The sequence below is a fragment of the Penicillium argentinense genome (genome assembly GCF_028826775.1).
Source record: "Penicillium argentinense strain IBT 30761 chromosome Unknown utg000005l_segment0_segment0, whole genome shotgun sequence".
In the NCBI taxonomy this organism is placed as follows: Eukaryota; Fungi; Ascomycota; class Eurotiomycetes; order Eurotiales; family Aspergillaceae; genus Penicillium; species Penicillium argentinense.
The window spans coordinates 1927149-1938836 of NW_026622664.1; the positions used below are offsets into that span (position 1 = coordinate 1927149).

Sequence of the window (11688 nt, forward strand, 5' to 3'; positions counted from 1 at the left end):
CGTTTTCGAATCAAAGTCGTCTGATATCAAGCCCGCAGAGGTGTTGTATGACCATCAGTTGTAATTGAATGTGGGTGCCTACTGTTTTTAGCAGCCAATCCAATACTGAGCACAAAAGTGCTGCGGCCAAATGGGGGCTTAAAGTGATCGGCTATCTTATCTGATGCGTTTAAGGTACCTTAGGGCACCCAGCTACACAATGCATTGTTGGCAACCGCCCGCAACGACACCTGGAGCATCCCTACCGGGCAGCCTAAACGGACACATCTGCCTCTTTCGAAAGCCTTGAAAAGTGAGTACCCAATCAAGAAATAACAGTGCCAAGCTCCGTGTCTGTCCTAACATTTATTGTGCGCTTGAGATCTGGCGGGGCCTCCCACCAAAAGACCGAGCGGCGTCCACGCATGTGGATAAGAATTTCTCCGCAAGGGTCATGATAATTCAGTGTAGGGTCCTGGTCTCATATACCAAGAGTTACTGGTGATCTATTCGCTTTCACATCTAATCTCGAGACACTTGGAGCTATGTCCGATTTGAAGCCGAAATCTTCGAATATTGTGATATTATGCCAAAAAGTCACTTATTGATCTGTACAGAGAAAATGTCACACCGAAGGAATTATTTGTCCAATCATCCAAATAATATACTTCCACTATATACAAACATGTGTCTAGCTCCGTGGGACACGGATCTAAAAGAACCAAAATCACAAACGCCCGTATCTATGATCAAACCCGGTATCACAAAGTTCGACGCCGCAAATAAATGCTGGTCGGAAACATCTAGGAGAGAACGCACGATGCAATGCTTTAGCAGTTCTAGATGCAATAAGAGGACGTGGACAGTGTTTCATCCAGCGCTGTATGGTTATTAGAGCTTCTCGCGAACGGAGTCAGAGAGAAATCGGTCCTCGACCCGACGCATAAGCTTGTTTGTTTGCTCAGCCAGACTGAGGGTCAAGATCTGGGGAATCTAGGTTAACGCGCTGTACACCCTACAGTGTTGGTAACGATTTGAAAAAGAGACTTACAGTGTGGGGGAGGATACGAGCCAAGTGGGCGAAGAATCCCTTGTAAATGGCCAGAACACCCTCGGTACGGACGGTCTTGAAGAGGCAATCAAAGACACCCTGGTAAAGGTTACCAGTCTGGTTGTACATGCGGGCCATGATGGTGTCTGGAAAAGTTAGATTCGGCACACGGGATCTCTTTCTCCGGTAGGCGGGTGTAACCTACCAGGGGGGTGCATGAAACAGCACACAACAAAGCCAGAAGCCGCACTACTGGCCAGGTGAAGAGCCGGACCCTCCTCCATACCAAGGTGCCGGGTCAGGCGGCGCTTTGCAAAGAAATATGTGGGGAGCTGGACAGCACTGCCGAAACTTGTGCGGATCATCGCGGCTCCCACGCCTCGGTAGATACCCTTGACTCCCTCACCCCTGTAGATCTTGCTCAGGCCATCAATGGAGTTCTTGTAGTTATGTTGGGTACCAACGGGAAGGAAGGGCGAATAGGATTGGAGACGGGTCTTCACCAAGAAGAACGGAGAGCCGGCAGCGGCTCCAATGACACCAGATGCAGCACCGGCAAAGACATTAGCTCCGAGAGACTGGACCATGGGGTCACTGTAGATGGCCGAGGTGAGGTTGGAACGGATGGGTTCGTAGAAACCCAGACGGCAGCCGTTCAACAGGACCTGATAGATGTACTGCAGGTTTCTCACATATTAGCACAATACACATCATACATAAAGAACTCCAGTCGGTTATAACAGGCAAACGTACGGCAGATCCAATGCCACGGAATAGGCCGCGGGGGCCTTCATTCTGTAGGATGACCTTGACGCCGTGCAGGACACCATTGTACTTCTTCGCCGCATCGCCCTTCGCCTGAAGCTCACCCTGCAATTGGAGCCTTCCAGAAAATTAGAGTTGTGCCACGCAAAGACGATCGTTGATCCCGCGCTTACCGGATCTTGACGGTTTCGAAGCTGTGAGTGACGGTTACGGCACCGCAGGCGGCGATACCTCCGGCAATGAAGGAACTGTTCGAGTCGACAGGGGTCAGCGCATGTAACACTTGTTATTTGCAGTCATAGGAAAACCCGGAGCACCATACCCAGCTGTGGTAGACATCGTGACTGTGCCAGGATCTTCTGCGACGAGGAAGTTGGAAATCGGAGAGAGATCGGAGGAGTGGCGACGATAGCCTCGGGTGACAAGGCGGACCCTCGAGTTTCAGATCGAACGGGGAAGGGAGGATTCCGTGCTGGTACCGAAAAGCTATCTTCAACGGTCTCGACAGCGATGATACGGCGATGCGACGATCTTCAAGTTGGAGGTAAGATGGTCGGGCTTCTTGAGGGCGACTATGACCAACTAAAAGCTTACTTGCGGCTAACGCAGGCCGAATCCCGCAGTCCGTCATTGGCCAATGCGGCAAATTGTCTCCGACCGTCGGGGGCGGTGAGCGTCCGACCGTAACGGGCCTAAAGAGGCAGGCGGTCGGGGAACGCTAGAAAAGAAGGCGCATGGGGAGCTGCCAGTGGTTCACCGAAGTGCAGATAGCGATGCGCTTCTGCATCACGTTCGTTTGTCAGGGCTGATATAAAAGCCGTTCTTTTGTTTTTTCCTTTATATTTTTTTTCGCAATTCCACAACCCTTCTCTCTCAGACCTCCACTTCCACTTCTCAAAGCTCTCACTTCTACATCATGGCGGACAGCCAGCAGCATACGCCGGTGCCCCAGCATACGCCGGGAGCTCCTCCCCAGACCCAGAAGTTATCAGACGTCATTCACAACTTCAAGCCCTGCAAGGTATGATGAGCTTACATGTACACTCCGATTGGATCCCCTGCTGACTTTCCACTCGTAGAGCTTCCGGAATTCGAAACCAGATGCCTCAAACTTCGTGACCTCCCTCGACTTCAACGACCAGGGCGAGCATATGGTAGCAGCCTGTGACGATGAAACGATTCAAATTTTTGATGTCAAGGAAGGCAAACACACCAAGACGGTCCCTAGCAAGAAATATGGTGTTCATCTGGCCAGGTTCACCCACCACCCTCGCCAGGTGCTGCATGCAAGTACGAAGCTTGATGGTAAGTAATTGAAAATTGAAGGCTATCTTACGCCGCAGGACTGCAGATCTGACAATATAGCAGACTCTCTACGGCTGCTGGATCTTCACAATGAAGGATACATTCGTTATTTCACCGGTCACACAGACAAGGTGACCTGTTTGGCCATGTCCCCGGGCAGTGACTCCTTCATTTCATGCTCCAAGGATGATACAGTGACGCTCTGGGATCTCGGATCACGCAATCCTCAGGGAAAATTGAAACTCGCGACTCCCTACCTCGTGGCATTTGACCCATCAGCCTCTGTTATTGCGATCGCGTCGCAGGCAACGTCAGCGATCCTTCTCCATGATTTCCGCAATTACGACAAGGCTCCTTTCGCAACATTTGACCTGGCTCAACTTGAGGAAGCCTACACCCCCTCAACCCGTGGCCGCGCCTGGACTCGACTCGAATTCTCCAATGATGGAAAATATCTGATGGTGGGGACAGATTACCACGGCCATTTTATCCTTGATGCCTTTGATGGCCACTTGAAATTCTTCTTGGTAGGCAAGAGCGGATCGCCTGGCCGTGCAGCCCCGATCTCTTCGACTGGAAAGCCACTGGGACAAGGCGATGTTTGTTTTACGCCGGATGGTCGATACGTGCTTGGCGGCAACGGAGAACAGAATGATGTGCTTGTCTGGGACCTGCAGCAGACTGCAGAGTCCAATGGCATACTGCAGCCCATGACTAGATTGCCTCACCGTGGCCGGACCGCTCTCGTCGAGTATAACCCTCGTTACAACATGATTGCCAGCGCGGATAAGGAGACCGTGTTCTGGCAACCAGATGAGCCGGCGAAACCATCCGACAAATAGGTTGCCATAGCCATCGAGATTAGTATCTCATTGTCGGTATACCAGTTATACCCAGTCATGGTGCCTGTTATCTGTCTTATGATCTACGTATGAGTGTTGCCTTGAAGTCCGTTATGATTTCGTGGTCTATCTCAGATGTCCACCCTGTGCGAAACTCCTCAAACATCTGTCTGCTGACCAACTCCATTTGGTTCTTTGCGGTCTCTATCCTTGCCCCTCAGACTTCGAGCTGTCTCACAGACCCACACTTGCGGTCCCTCGACATCATCATCAACTCCCTTCCGGCTATTCTCAATTGTGGCCTCAATTTGCCTATCCACGCTCCTGTTACTAGAGATGGTTGTCATGCCAGTCGCCCATCCATACATGAATATGCTGTGGTTGATTTCAGACAGGCCTTGCATGACGTCTCTTGCTATCGGCGGAAATTTGCCCTCTTCCCGTGCGGCATTGATCACTTCTCGAGCCTCGACTACCTTGACAGGAAGCCTCCATTCCACTGGGACTGGCCAGTTAGACAAGTTTTGGATTTTTTCAATGAGCGGTCTGCGCTCCAACTGATCATTGGGGGGATCTCCAAAGATAATCTCCACTCGTTGTTTCTCAGTCTCGGTGCCGAGCGTGTCGATGATTTCGCGCATCCGTGCTGCGGCTTCTTTGGTGCAGACCAACTCCCGACCACCCATTGCAGGCCAAATCTCGGTAGGAAGCAATGGTTGCTCCTTCTCGAGCTCAACTTGGCGCAAGATGGCACTGTGGGTTTTGTCCGTTGGAGCAAATTCTTTGAAATGTGATAGGTCTGAAACAATGGCGAGTAAAAGGGTGCAATCGACATTCAGGGTGGAAGTGAAGTTCTTGAATGGCTGAGGGAGAAGGCGGCTCAATGGAGCCGGGCTTGCAAGTGCAGGCAAGCTATTCTTACACTCAACCTTGATACCATAACCTCGCATTTTCTTCAGAATACCATCGATCTCGGGGACGTTCCCTTCTTCGATTTTTGGTAAAATAATCCGTAGTTGAGGATGTTTATATCTCACTCGCGTAGCATCTGCTGCTTTCCTCAGATCCCTCGCTAATTTAATGAGCTCCAGCTCATCGTCATCTGAGTCCTCGCCCGAGTCCTCGCCATCGAAGTTGCGTAATATGGTTCTCTTCGGGGGTGCTGAAGAATCTCCATCCGAGAATTCATCCTCACTGTCCCCTTCCCAGCCTTTCTTGGCCATCTCAAAAATCAACCGACTTTCCGAGATGGTTGAGACCTTCACCCACGCCTTCCCGTCATCTGCCACAATATCAACGAAAATGCTCTTTCGCTTGTCCTTGTTCGACGGCTTCCCCGTTCCCGATGAGGTATCCTCTTTCTTCTCTTTCTTTTGCTGGTCGCGGCTTTGCTCGGCGGATCCCCAGTAAAATCGTTTGCCCATGGCCACAAGCCCCGTACATGATCCTCGGGCGGCGTTCCAGACAGCTTGGTAGAAAGGCAGATTTGACGAGTGCAAAGCATGCAAGAGCCGCATTGCCACTTCAGGATCAGCTTCAGTAGTATAACCGCCCTTGTGGCCTTTTGTCTGGCCTTCGAGCCTCTGGAGCATTCGCAGTTCCGAGTTCACGCCTGCTCGAAACTGGCGCAGTTCCACGAGCTGTGGTCTCCGAAGGGCGCTATTGAGCAACGATTGCAGCTCGTCGATTTCATTCAGAAGGTCGCTGCATTTCTGATTCAGCTCTTCAAACAACTGGAAGCTTGCTGAATGGTCGTCTGTTCCTTGGGATAGACTTGGTTGGCTGTCGGCCTCCCTAGCCATGGTGTGCGGCGAGATTGCACGACTGGAAGGAATGTTTCTTTCCGGATCGTCCTTTCAACCAATGAGAATTGGCTCAAACTGATATGTGTGTACACCATAGCGATGTTCCGAGCTTACCTGGTCGAATTATCGATCTTTGTCCGCGATCCGCGTCTGTAAAACCTTGCATTGACTTTATGCGTGCGTGAACTCGAGTTTATGGACTCGTCCCAGTAAAGCTTTTGCATCAGTCTCAATTGAGACTGAGAAATGCGAATGACAAACTGGGGAAGTGTGGGTGGTTGGATGAATCTGGGTGCAATTGTGTACCGTGTTCGAGGGAATGGGGAAGAAGGTTGCGGGGCGGAAATGCGGCTCTCCAATGTTGACGGATGACTCAAGCACATCAGTCGCGGCTCGACCCGATCGATGGTTTTCCACCACAATCTGTACGTTTCTTGCACACAACAAGTACATTTGAAACTGAACAAAGTCTTTTAGAGTATTACGGCTATATCCCAATCTAACATACGCTCAGTGCTTTCTTGAATACAGATGCTAGAAAAATTACTCGGAATTTATTCTTGAGCCAAAATACAGAGCAGATCAACTTTGATAGCTTGGAAAAGGATGTCCTCCACTGATACATGAAAAAAGGGGAACCAACGCCGTGAGATGCTTGTAATCATCAAGACGAGCTAGCAGATCTGGGAAGTACCCTACTGCTAACAGAAATATATCAGACCCATATGAGGGTCCACTGCTGCCATAAGTAGGCATGCCAGACAAGCCACATTCATCGTATTTCTTAGTTGGTGAGTCGTTGTCTCTCGCCGGAATTGCGAGGGGATTCGTCATCAGACCATCTGCCATCCTCTTCGCCCACAGCGAAGATCGTCTCATCATCAAGCGACTCGCGCTGCTTGGGTGCAGACGATACAGGCTTGGGTGGCACGGGGGAAAGATCACGGCGGCCCTCGGCAGCAGAGCTACCAGGATACTCGGGAGGTGCATCGAAAGCATCCTCTTCATCCAGACCACTTCCGAAGGATCGAATCTCGAATCCGTCGTCATCTTGCGCAAGCTATAAGGATAGTTGTCATTACATGAACCCAAAACGAACTTTCGTTTTCCAAAATGGGGATTCCTTACCTCGTCACTCATGGCGAATCGACGGTTGTTAGCTGTAGGGCGCCACAGGTAAGCAACAAAAGCAATGTCGAACAAGTAGACCAGGTTTAACCATCCATCTAGGACGAACCACCGGGCCTTCCAGTGCTCTGGTACAAAGTTCACATCGCTGCGGCCAACAAAGACAAACGAGTTGATGAAGAAGAAGCCGAAAATGACGATGATGCTACCGAGAATGCACCACCAGAGCCTCTTGTACATCAGTGCTTTGGTCTTTTGCTTTCGATCAATGAGATCCTTCATGGTGGCATTGAGTGAATTCAAAGTCCACACATAAAATGCTGTCAAGGTGCCTGCAAGAGGGAGAACAATCAAGAGCACCAGGGGGCCGGCACTGTCGGGAGTGATGGATAGGCTCGCAATGGCGTAGACGACAGCGAATATGAAGTGAGCAATGGCAAGGATACGCACGTAGATCATCGTCCGACCAAGCGAAGGCTTAACCACACCGTAGCCCATACAGACAATGAGAAGGAGGAAAAACGAGAAGGCGTTTCGACCAGCATTGAGGACAGCTACTATGACCATCAATGCTTTTCCCATGGCATTCAGCCCATGTCGGTTTTGGTAATCTGGTCAAGGGGTCAGTGTGAGGTCGATTCAAATGCGAAATGTCACGTACCATAGAAGCCCCAGGTCATGAGCTGCTCGACGATCAGGAAGACAAGAATGGCCGTGATGTAGTTCTGCACGGGTACTATGAAGTAGTTAGCATTGATGTACGTAACTACAGAGAAAATGGACAATTGACTTACAGATGTCAAACCGGTTTTGAACGTAAAGGAATGCCCAGAACCTATACAAATTAGCATAAGTTTCTCTTCGAACGTGCACGTATTTGAGCGGTGGCAGTCGACACATACACTCCAATAACAGCGTAAACAATTGTCATGGCGCCATAGAATGGGAGTTTGGCGATTTGCGCAGCGGGGAGCTCGCCGTATGCATTGCGGAAGGTAACCACCGAGTAATAATCCTCATCAGAGTATGCGTAAGTGCTGACGCAGTAGAAACCGGTCTTTTTCACTGGATATTTGATGGGCTCTGGGTCGTTAAGGTGGATAGCTTTGGAGATGATGGGATTCTTGGAGACGTCGGTGGCATTCTTGGTGAGAATGAAGGAGCCGATATCTTCTTTCGCACAGAGACCAGCATCGACACTTCCCTGTTCGCAAATAGTATCTTTGACCTGTGGCTCGTCCGTTAGTTCTGATGCCGCCCCGAGCTGTGGGTTAGTATGTGGATGCATGCACTCACGTCGGCATCGTTAGACCGGTAGTCTCCAATCAATTCCTCATCATTCCATTCGAATATCACCAAGCTTGCAAGAGGATCTCCTTCAGTGTTCTGCGCCTTGGAAAACTTGACAAGGATAAATGGGTCCACATTCCCTCCCCAAGCTTTACGGCTGTACATCCCTGAGCATCGTTGTCGGTGCGCTTCGTCGGATTTCTTATAATAGGACCTCGTCAGCACCATGAGTGCGCACGTAGCTTGGGATCAAGACGCGATGACTTACCAGCTCAACGTCGTCTGCAAGCACCGAAGTGGCTAGCAGGGCCGTTAGGCCGAGAGTCCGCAGCCAGCCCTTCATCGCGACGGTGAATTAGGGGGCAACAGAGGCTCCAGCAGGGTCCAGCGGGTCGGAAAAGAGTCGTCGTTGGGGTGCACACAGCATCCAACGAGAAAAGGGACAGGAAGGTGAGGTTCACGCGAATCCACGAAAGCTCGTCCGGAATCGTCGAGCTCGAATGCGTGGCCTCTCAAACCGGGGAAGCCGCGCGTGGGCCCGCATTATCTAAGCCGCCGTGCCGCCCGCCGGCTTTTTTTCTTTCTACAAAGTTGTCGATCCCCGCCATCACATACAAACACGCCGGACGAAAATGCCCACCAAGGAGCTTTCGAATCCTTGTATGGAATGCAAGGATGTCGAGGCGACGCTCGATATTCGCAAGAGACAGCTATGCAGGTTAGTATATCATCCTATGGTCTTGTTGAACCCCTTCCGTGTTGCCGTTAGCCCCGCTAATGCCTGTGAAGTGATTGCTACAAGCGCTTTCTTGCCTATAAAATAATCCGTCGCACCGATGGCTATAGGTTTAAGAAGAACCAGTCTACGCGACCAAAGCTACTGCTTCCATTATCGCTCGGCGTATCCTCCTCTGTCCTACTTCACGTTCTTGATTCCCAAATCCAACGTCAACTCGCCAAACCCATTGGCGCGAAAGTACCCTTCGACCTGCTTGTCTTCGTCATTGAGCCCTCCACAATCGCAACTTCGGATAATTTGCACCAACAGAACTACGATCTTGTTCTTGAAAGATTCTCGACGCACGCTCATACCCGGCTGTCCATTCACGATATCTTCGACTATATTCCGGATATGAAAGAAGTCATGCTTGAATATGCCGGGTCTCAATTTGTGGATGATAGCTCAAAGTCTAATAAGGATCGTTTGGCGGCCTTCCGAAATTCTATAACTACCGCAACATCGCAAACAGACCTGGACTACGTTCTTTTGACACGACTTATTGTTGCGGTTGCACAGAAAAATGAATGTGAAGCAATCGTCTGGGGTGACTCGGACACTCGCCTTGCCGCGAAGGCTCTTGCGGGGGTCTCTAAGGGTCGGGGCGCATCAATGACTTGGCAAGTATCTGATGGCATGTCTCCTTGGGGCATCAGATTCGAGTTCCCGCTACGAGATCTGTACAAAACCGAGCTCGAGCAATACGAAAGCCTATGTCAGGAACTCTCTGGCGTTGTTATTCCTGATCCACCATTACCGGATAATGTCCTCACAAAGAACCTGTCTATCGATGAGTTGATGATGCGATATGTTCAGACGCAAGGTGCAAAGTATCCAGGTGTCATGGCAAATGTTGCGAGAACCGCCAACAAACTTCAGCCTTCCAGCTCTGACGATTCCATAACCTGCTCGTTGTGCGGGGGTCTAATCGGGAATGTCAAAGGCAACACTGGCGTTACAGTGACAAGTCAATCTGGTGGCAACCAGGGCTCCAAGTTTTGCTATGGATGCATCAGATCTCGTCCTGACCCCACACGTTGATTAACGTTGATTAAACTACTATGGAAGATATGATACCACAAAAAAGAAAAAGAAAAAGAAAACAGGTGCCAATTGAGAAGAGCCTGAAGAAGTCATGAAAGATGCTCAAACCCGAAGAACCGGGGTGTTGACAGATGGCATAGCCCAAGAGCGTCACAGGTCGAGAAAGGGTATATGTAAACGACGAATCGATCTGACATCCCTTCACCTTCCTTGCTCCAAATCCTCGTCAGGATGGCTGGCTCCACCAAACCAGCGGCTGAAACCACGGTTGTTCCTAGCTTGTCTGGTGGGTGGTGGCCTGGCTGGATAGGTGCCATCATTGTCGGCGTGTCGTGATCGTGAGGCCCCTTGCTCTTCATATGCCGGTGGCGCATTGCCTACCACTCCATTCTCCTGCCTGTCCCATTCCTCTGGAAGACTGTGATCGACAGTATCAATGGCCAGCGGCTCTTGTGCCCTTCCTCGTTCTTTGGATTGTCTCTTGATCGCTTTTGCGCCCTTCTCACGAAGATGTTTCTCGAGAATGACGGCATTTCTAGTGTTGCACTTGTAAACAGCATCTGCAAGGTCGCCAACGAATGGAACTAAGCCAATGACAAAGTCGACGATCACATTGATCATCATCATCATGCGCAAACGTGACGGGAGTCCACCGTCGATATCTTCGCAGTTTTTCACGACCATCATGGCCAGTGCAGCGTCCCCAGCATCGCCGATACTGTACCAAGAATTTGTTATCCTCCCGAATGAAGACCAAAGAGGCAGGGGTATTGGAGTACGCACAATGGAACGAGGCCAATGACACTTCCCCAACCAAATCGAATGCCACAGAGATTGAAAAGAGCATAGTCGAGTCGGTAGGCTCGGCGCTTGACCTGGGTGAGGATTTTGGCATCCTTTTCAGAAAGGCCTGGGGGAATGGCCTTGCGACGCTTGCGGGTTTTCTTTCCCATGGCACGTCCAAGCCGGGACGCAGGAACTTCTTCAAAATATGGATCCTGTAACCGATATTTTCGATTAGCCAAATTTAATCAATAAGGGTAAACAACGTTCTTGTCTTTTGCTTACCTCTGTTCCGAAATGATTCCTTGCGGATTCCGCTAGGACTCTTTTCCCAACAAGAGACCAGAGTGCGCCAGACATTGTGCGTAATGATGAGATACCCCTTCACTGAATGGGATCAACTTGTGTATTTGTCAAGGAGATCAAAGAAAAGGATCACGCGGGACACTGTTGCAGATATAGTTTCTCAAGGGGCCAAAATTAGAAAACAGTCTTAACTTTGCTTGGGCTGCAAGCTGATGACGGAGGGATTTCAAGTAGCGCCAGTAAAGGGTTTAACAGGAGCAACAATGGTGAGCCACAGCTCAGACGGGGAAGCAAGAAGACATTAATAGGAGGTGAAGGGAGGTGAAGGGGTCGAAACGACACGACACGCCGGCCGGCCGCGACGTCATGCCTTGGGTCTTATCCTGGCACCGCGCTGATCCTGTGGCGCACCAGCGCTTCACAGCCACATGCATCAACAATACTCGCCACACCTGAGTCAGCCGATCTTCCGTATTGACGCGCCCGGACCTGCCCAGCTGTTCTCCCCGATTGCCGCCTTACCTCCCACCACCTTGGCTGCCACCTGCACTGTTCGTCTTACCTGAACCTCTCATTATCAGCAAACCCCATATTTTGATTTCTACTCAACTG

The 11688-nt window shown here is 50.5% G+C and overlaps 6 protein-coding genes across 6 annotated transcripts; 2 read left to right on the forward strand and 4 right to left on the reverse strand.

The window, feature by feature from the left end:
* Nucleotides 1-870: 870 nt before the first annotated feature.
* On the reverse strand, nt 871-2134 carry N7532_005507 (putative mitochondrial oxaloacetate transporter (Oac); the record flags this gene model as incomplete). Its single annotated transcript, XM_056618001.1, has 6 exons — nt 871-963; nt 1031-1176; nt 1236-1707; nt 1784-1913; nt 1969-2043; nt 2118-2134. 6 exons carry the CDS (start codon nt 2132-2134, stop codon nt 871-873), a joined length of 933 nt encoding a protein of 310 aa, XP_056474160.1.
* Nucleotides 2135-2711: 577 nt separating this feature from the next.
* N7532_005508 (WD-repeat containing protein SWD2) lies at nt 2712-3942 on the forward strand (the record flags this gene model as incomplete). Its single annotated transcript, XM_056618002.1, has 3 exons — nt 2712-2816; nt 2875-3100; nt 3164-3942. 3 exons carry the CDS (start codon nt 2712-2714, stop codon nt 3940-3942), a joined length of 1110 nt encoding a protein of 369 aa, XP_056474161.1.
* Nucleotides 3943-4100: 158 nt separating this feature from the next.
* N7532_005509 (uncharacterized protein) lies at nt 4101-5744 on the reverse strand (the record flags this gene model as incomplete). Its single annotated transcript, XM_056618003.1, has 1 exon — nt 4101-5744. One exon carries the CDS (start codon nt 5742-5744, stop codon nt 4101-4103), a length of 1644 nt encoding a protein of 547 aa, XP_056474162.1.
* A 787-nt stretch (nt 5745-6531) lies between these two features.
* N7532_005510 (uncharacterized protein) lies at nt 6532-8508 on the reverse strand (the record flags this gene model as incomplete). Its single annotated transcript, XM_056618004.1, has 7 exons — nt 6532-6807; nt 6876-7486; nt 7537-7611; nt 7670-7710; nt 7778-8103; nt 8172-8366; nt 8434-8508. The coding sequence occupies 7 exons, from the start codon at nt 8506-8508 to the stop codon at nt 6532-6534; spliced, it is 1599 nt and encodes a 532-aa protein (XP_056474163.1).
* Nucleotides 8509-8797: 289 nt separating this feature from the next.
* On the forward strand, nt 8798-9984 carry N7532_005511 (uncharacterized protein; the record flags this gene model as incomplete). The annotated part of the gene is made up of 2 exons (XM_056618005.1): nt 8798-8883; nt 8955-9984. The coding sequence occupies 2 exons, from the start codon at nt 8798-8800 to the stop codon at nt 9982-9984; spliced, it is 1116 nt and encodes a 371-aa protein (XP_056474164.1).
* A 204-nt stretch (nt 9985-10188) lies between these two features.
* N7532_005512 (DUF4112 domain-containing protein) lies at nt 10189-11130 on the reverse strand (the record flags this gene model as incomplete). Its single annotated transcript, XM_056618006.1, has 3 exons — nt 10189-10705; nt 10771-10985; nt 11056-11130. The coding sequence occupies 3 exons, from the start codon at nt 11128-11130 to the stop codon at nt 10189-10191; spliced, it is 807 nt and encodes a 268-aa protein (XP_056474165.1).
* Nucleotides 11131-11688: the final 558 nt, after the last annotated feature.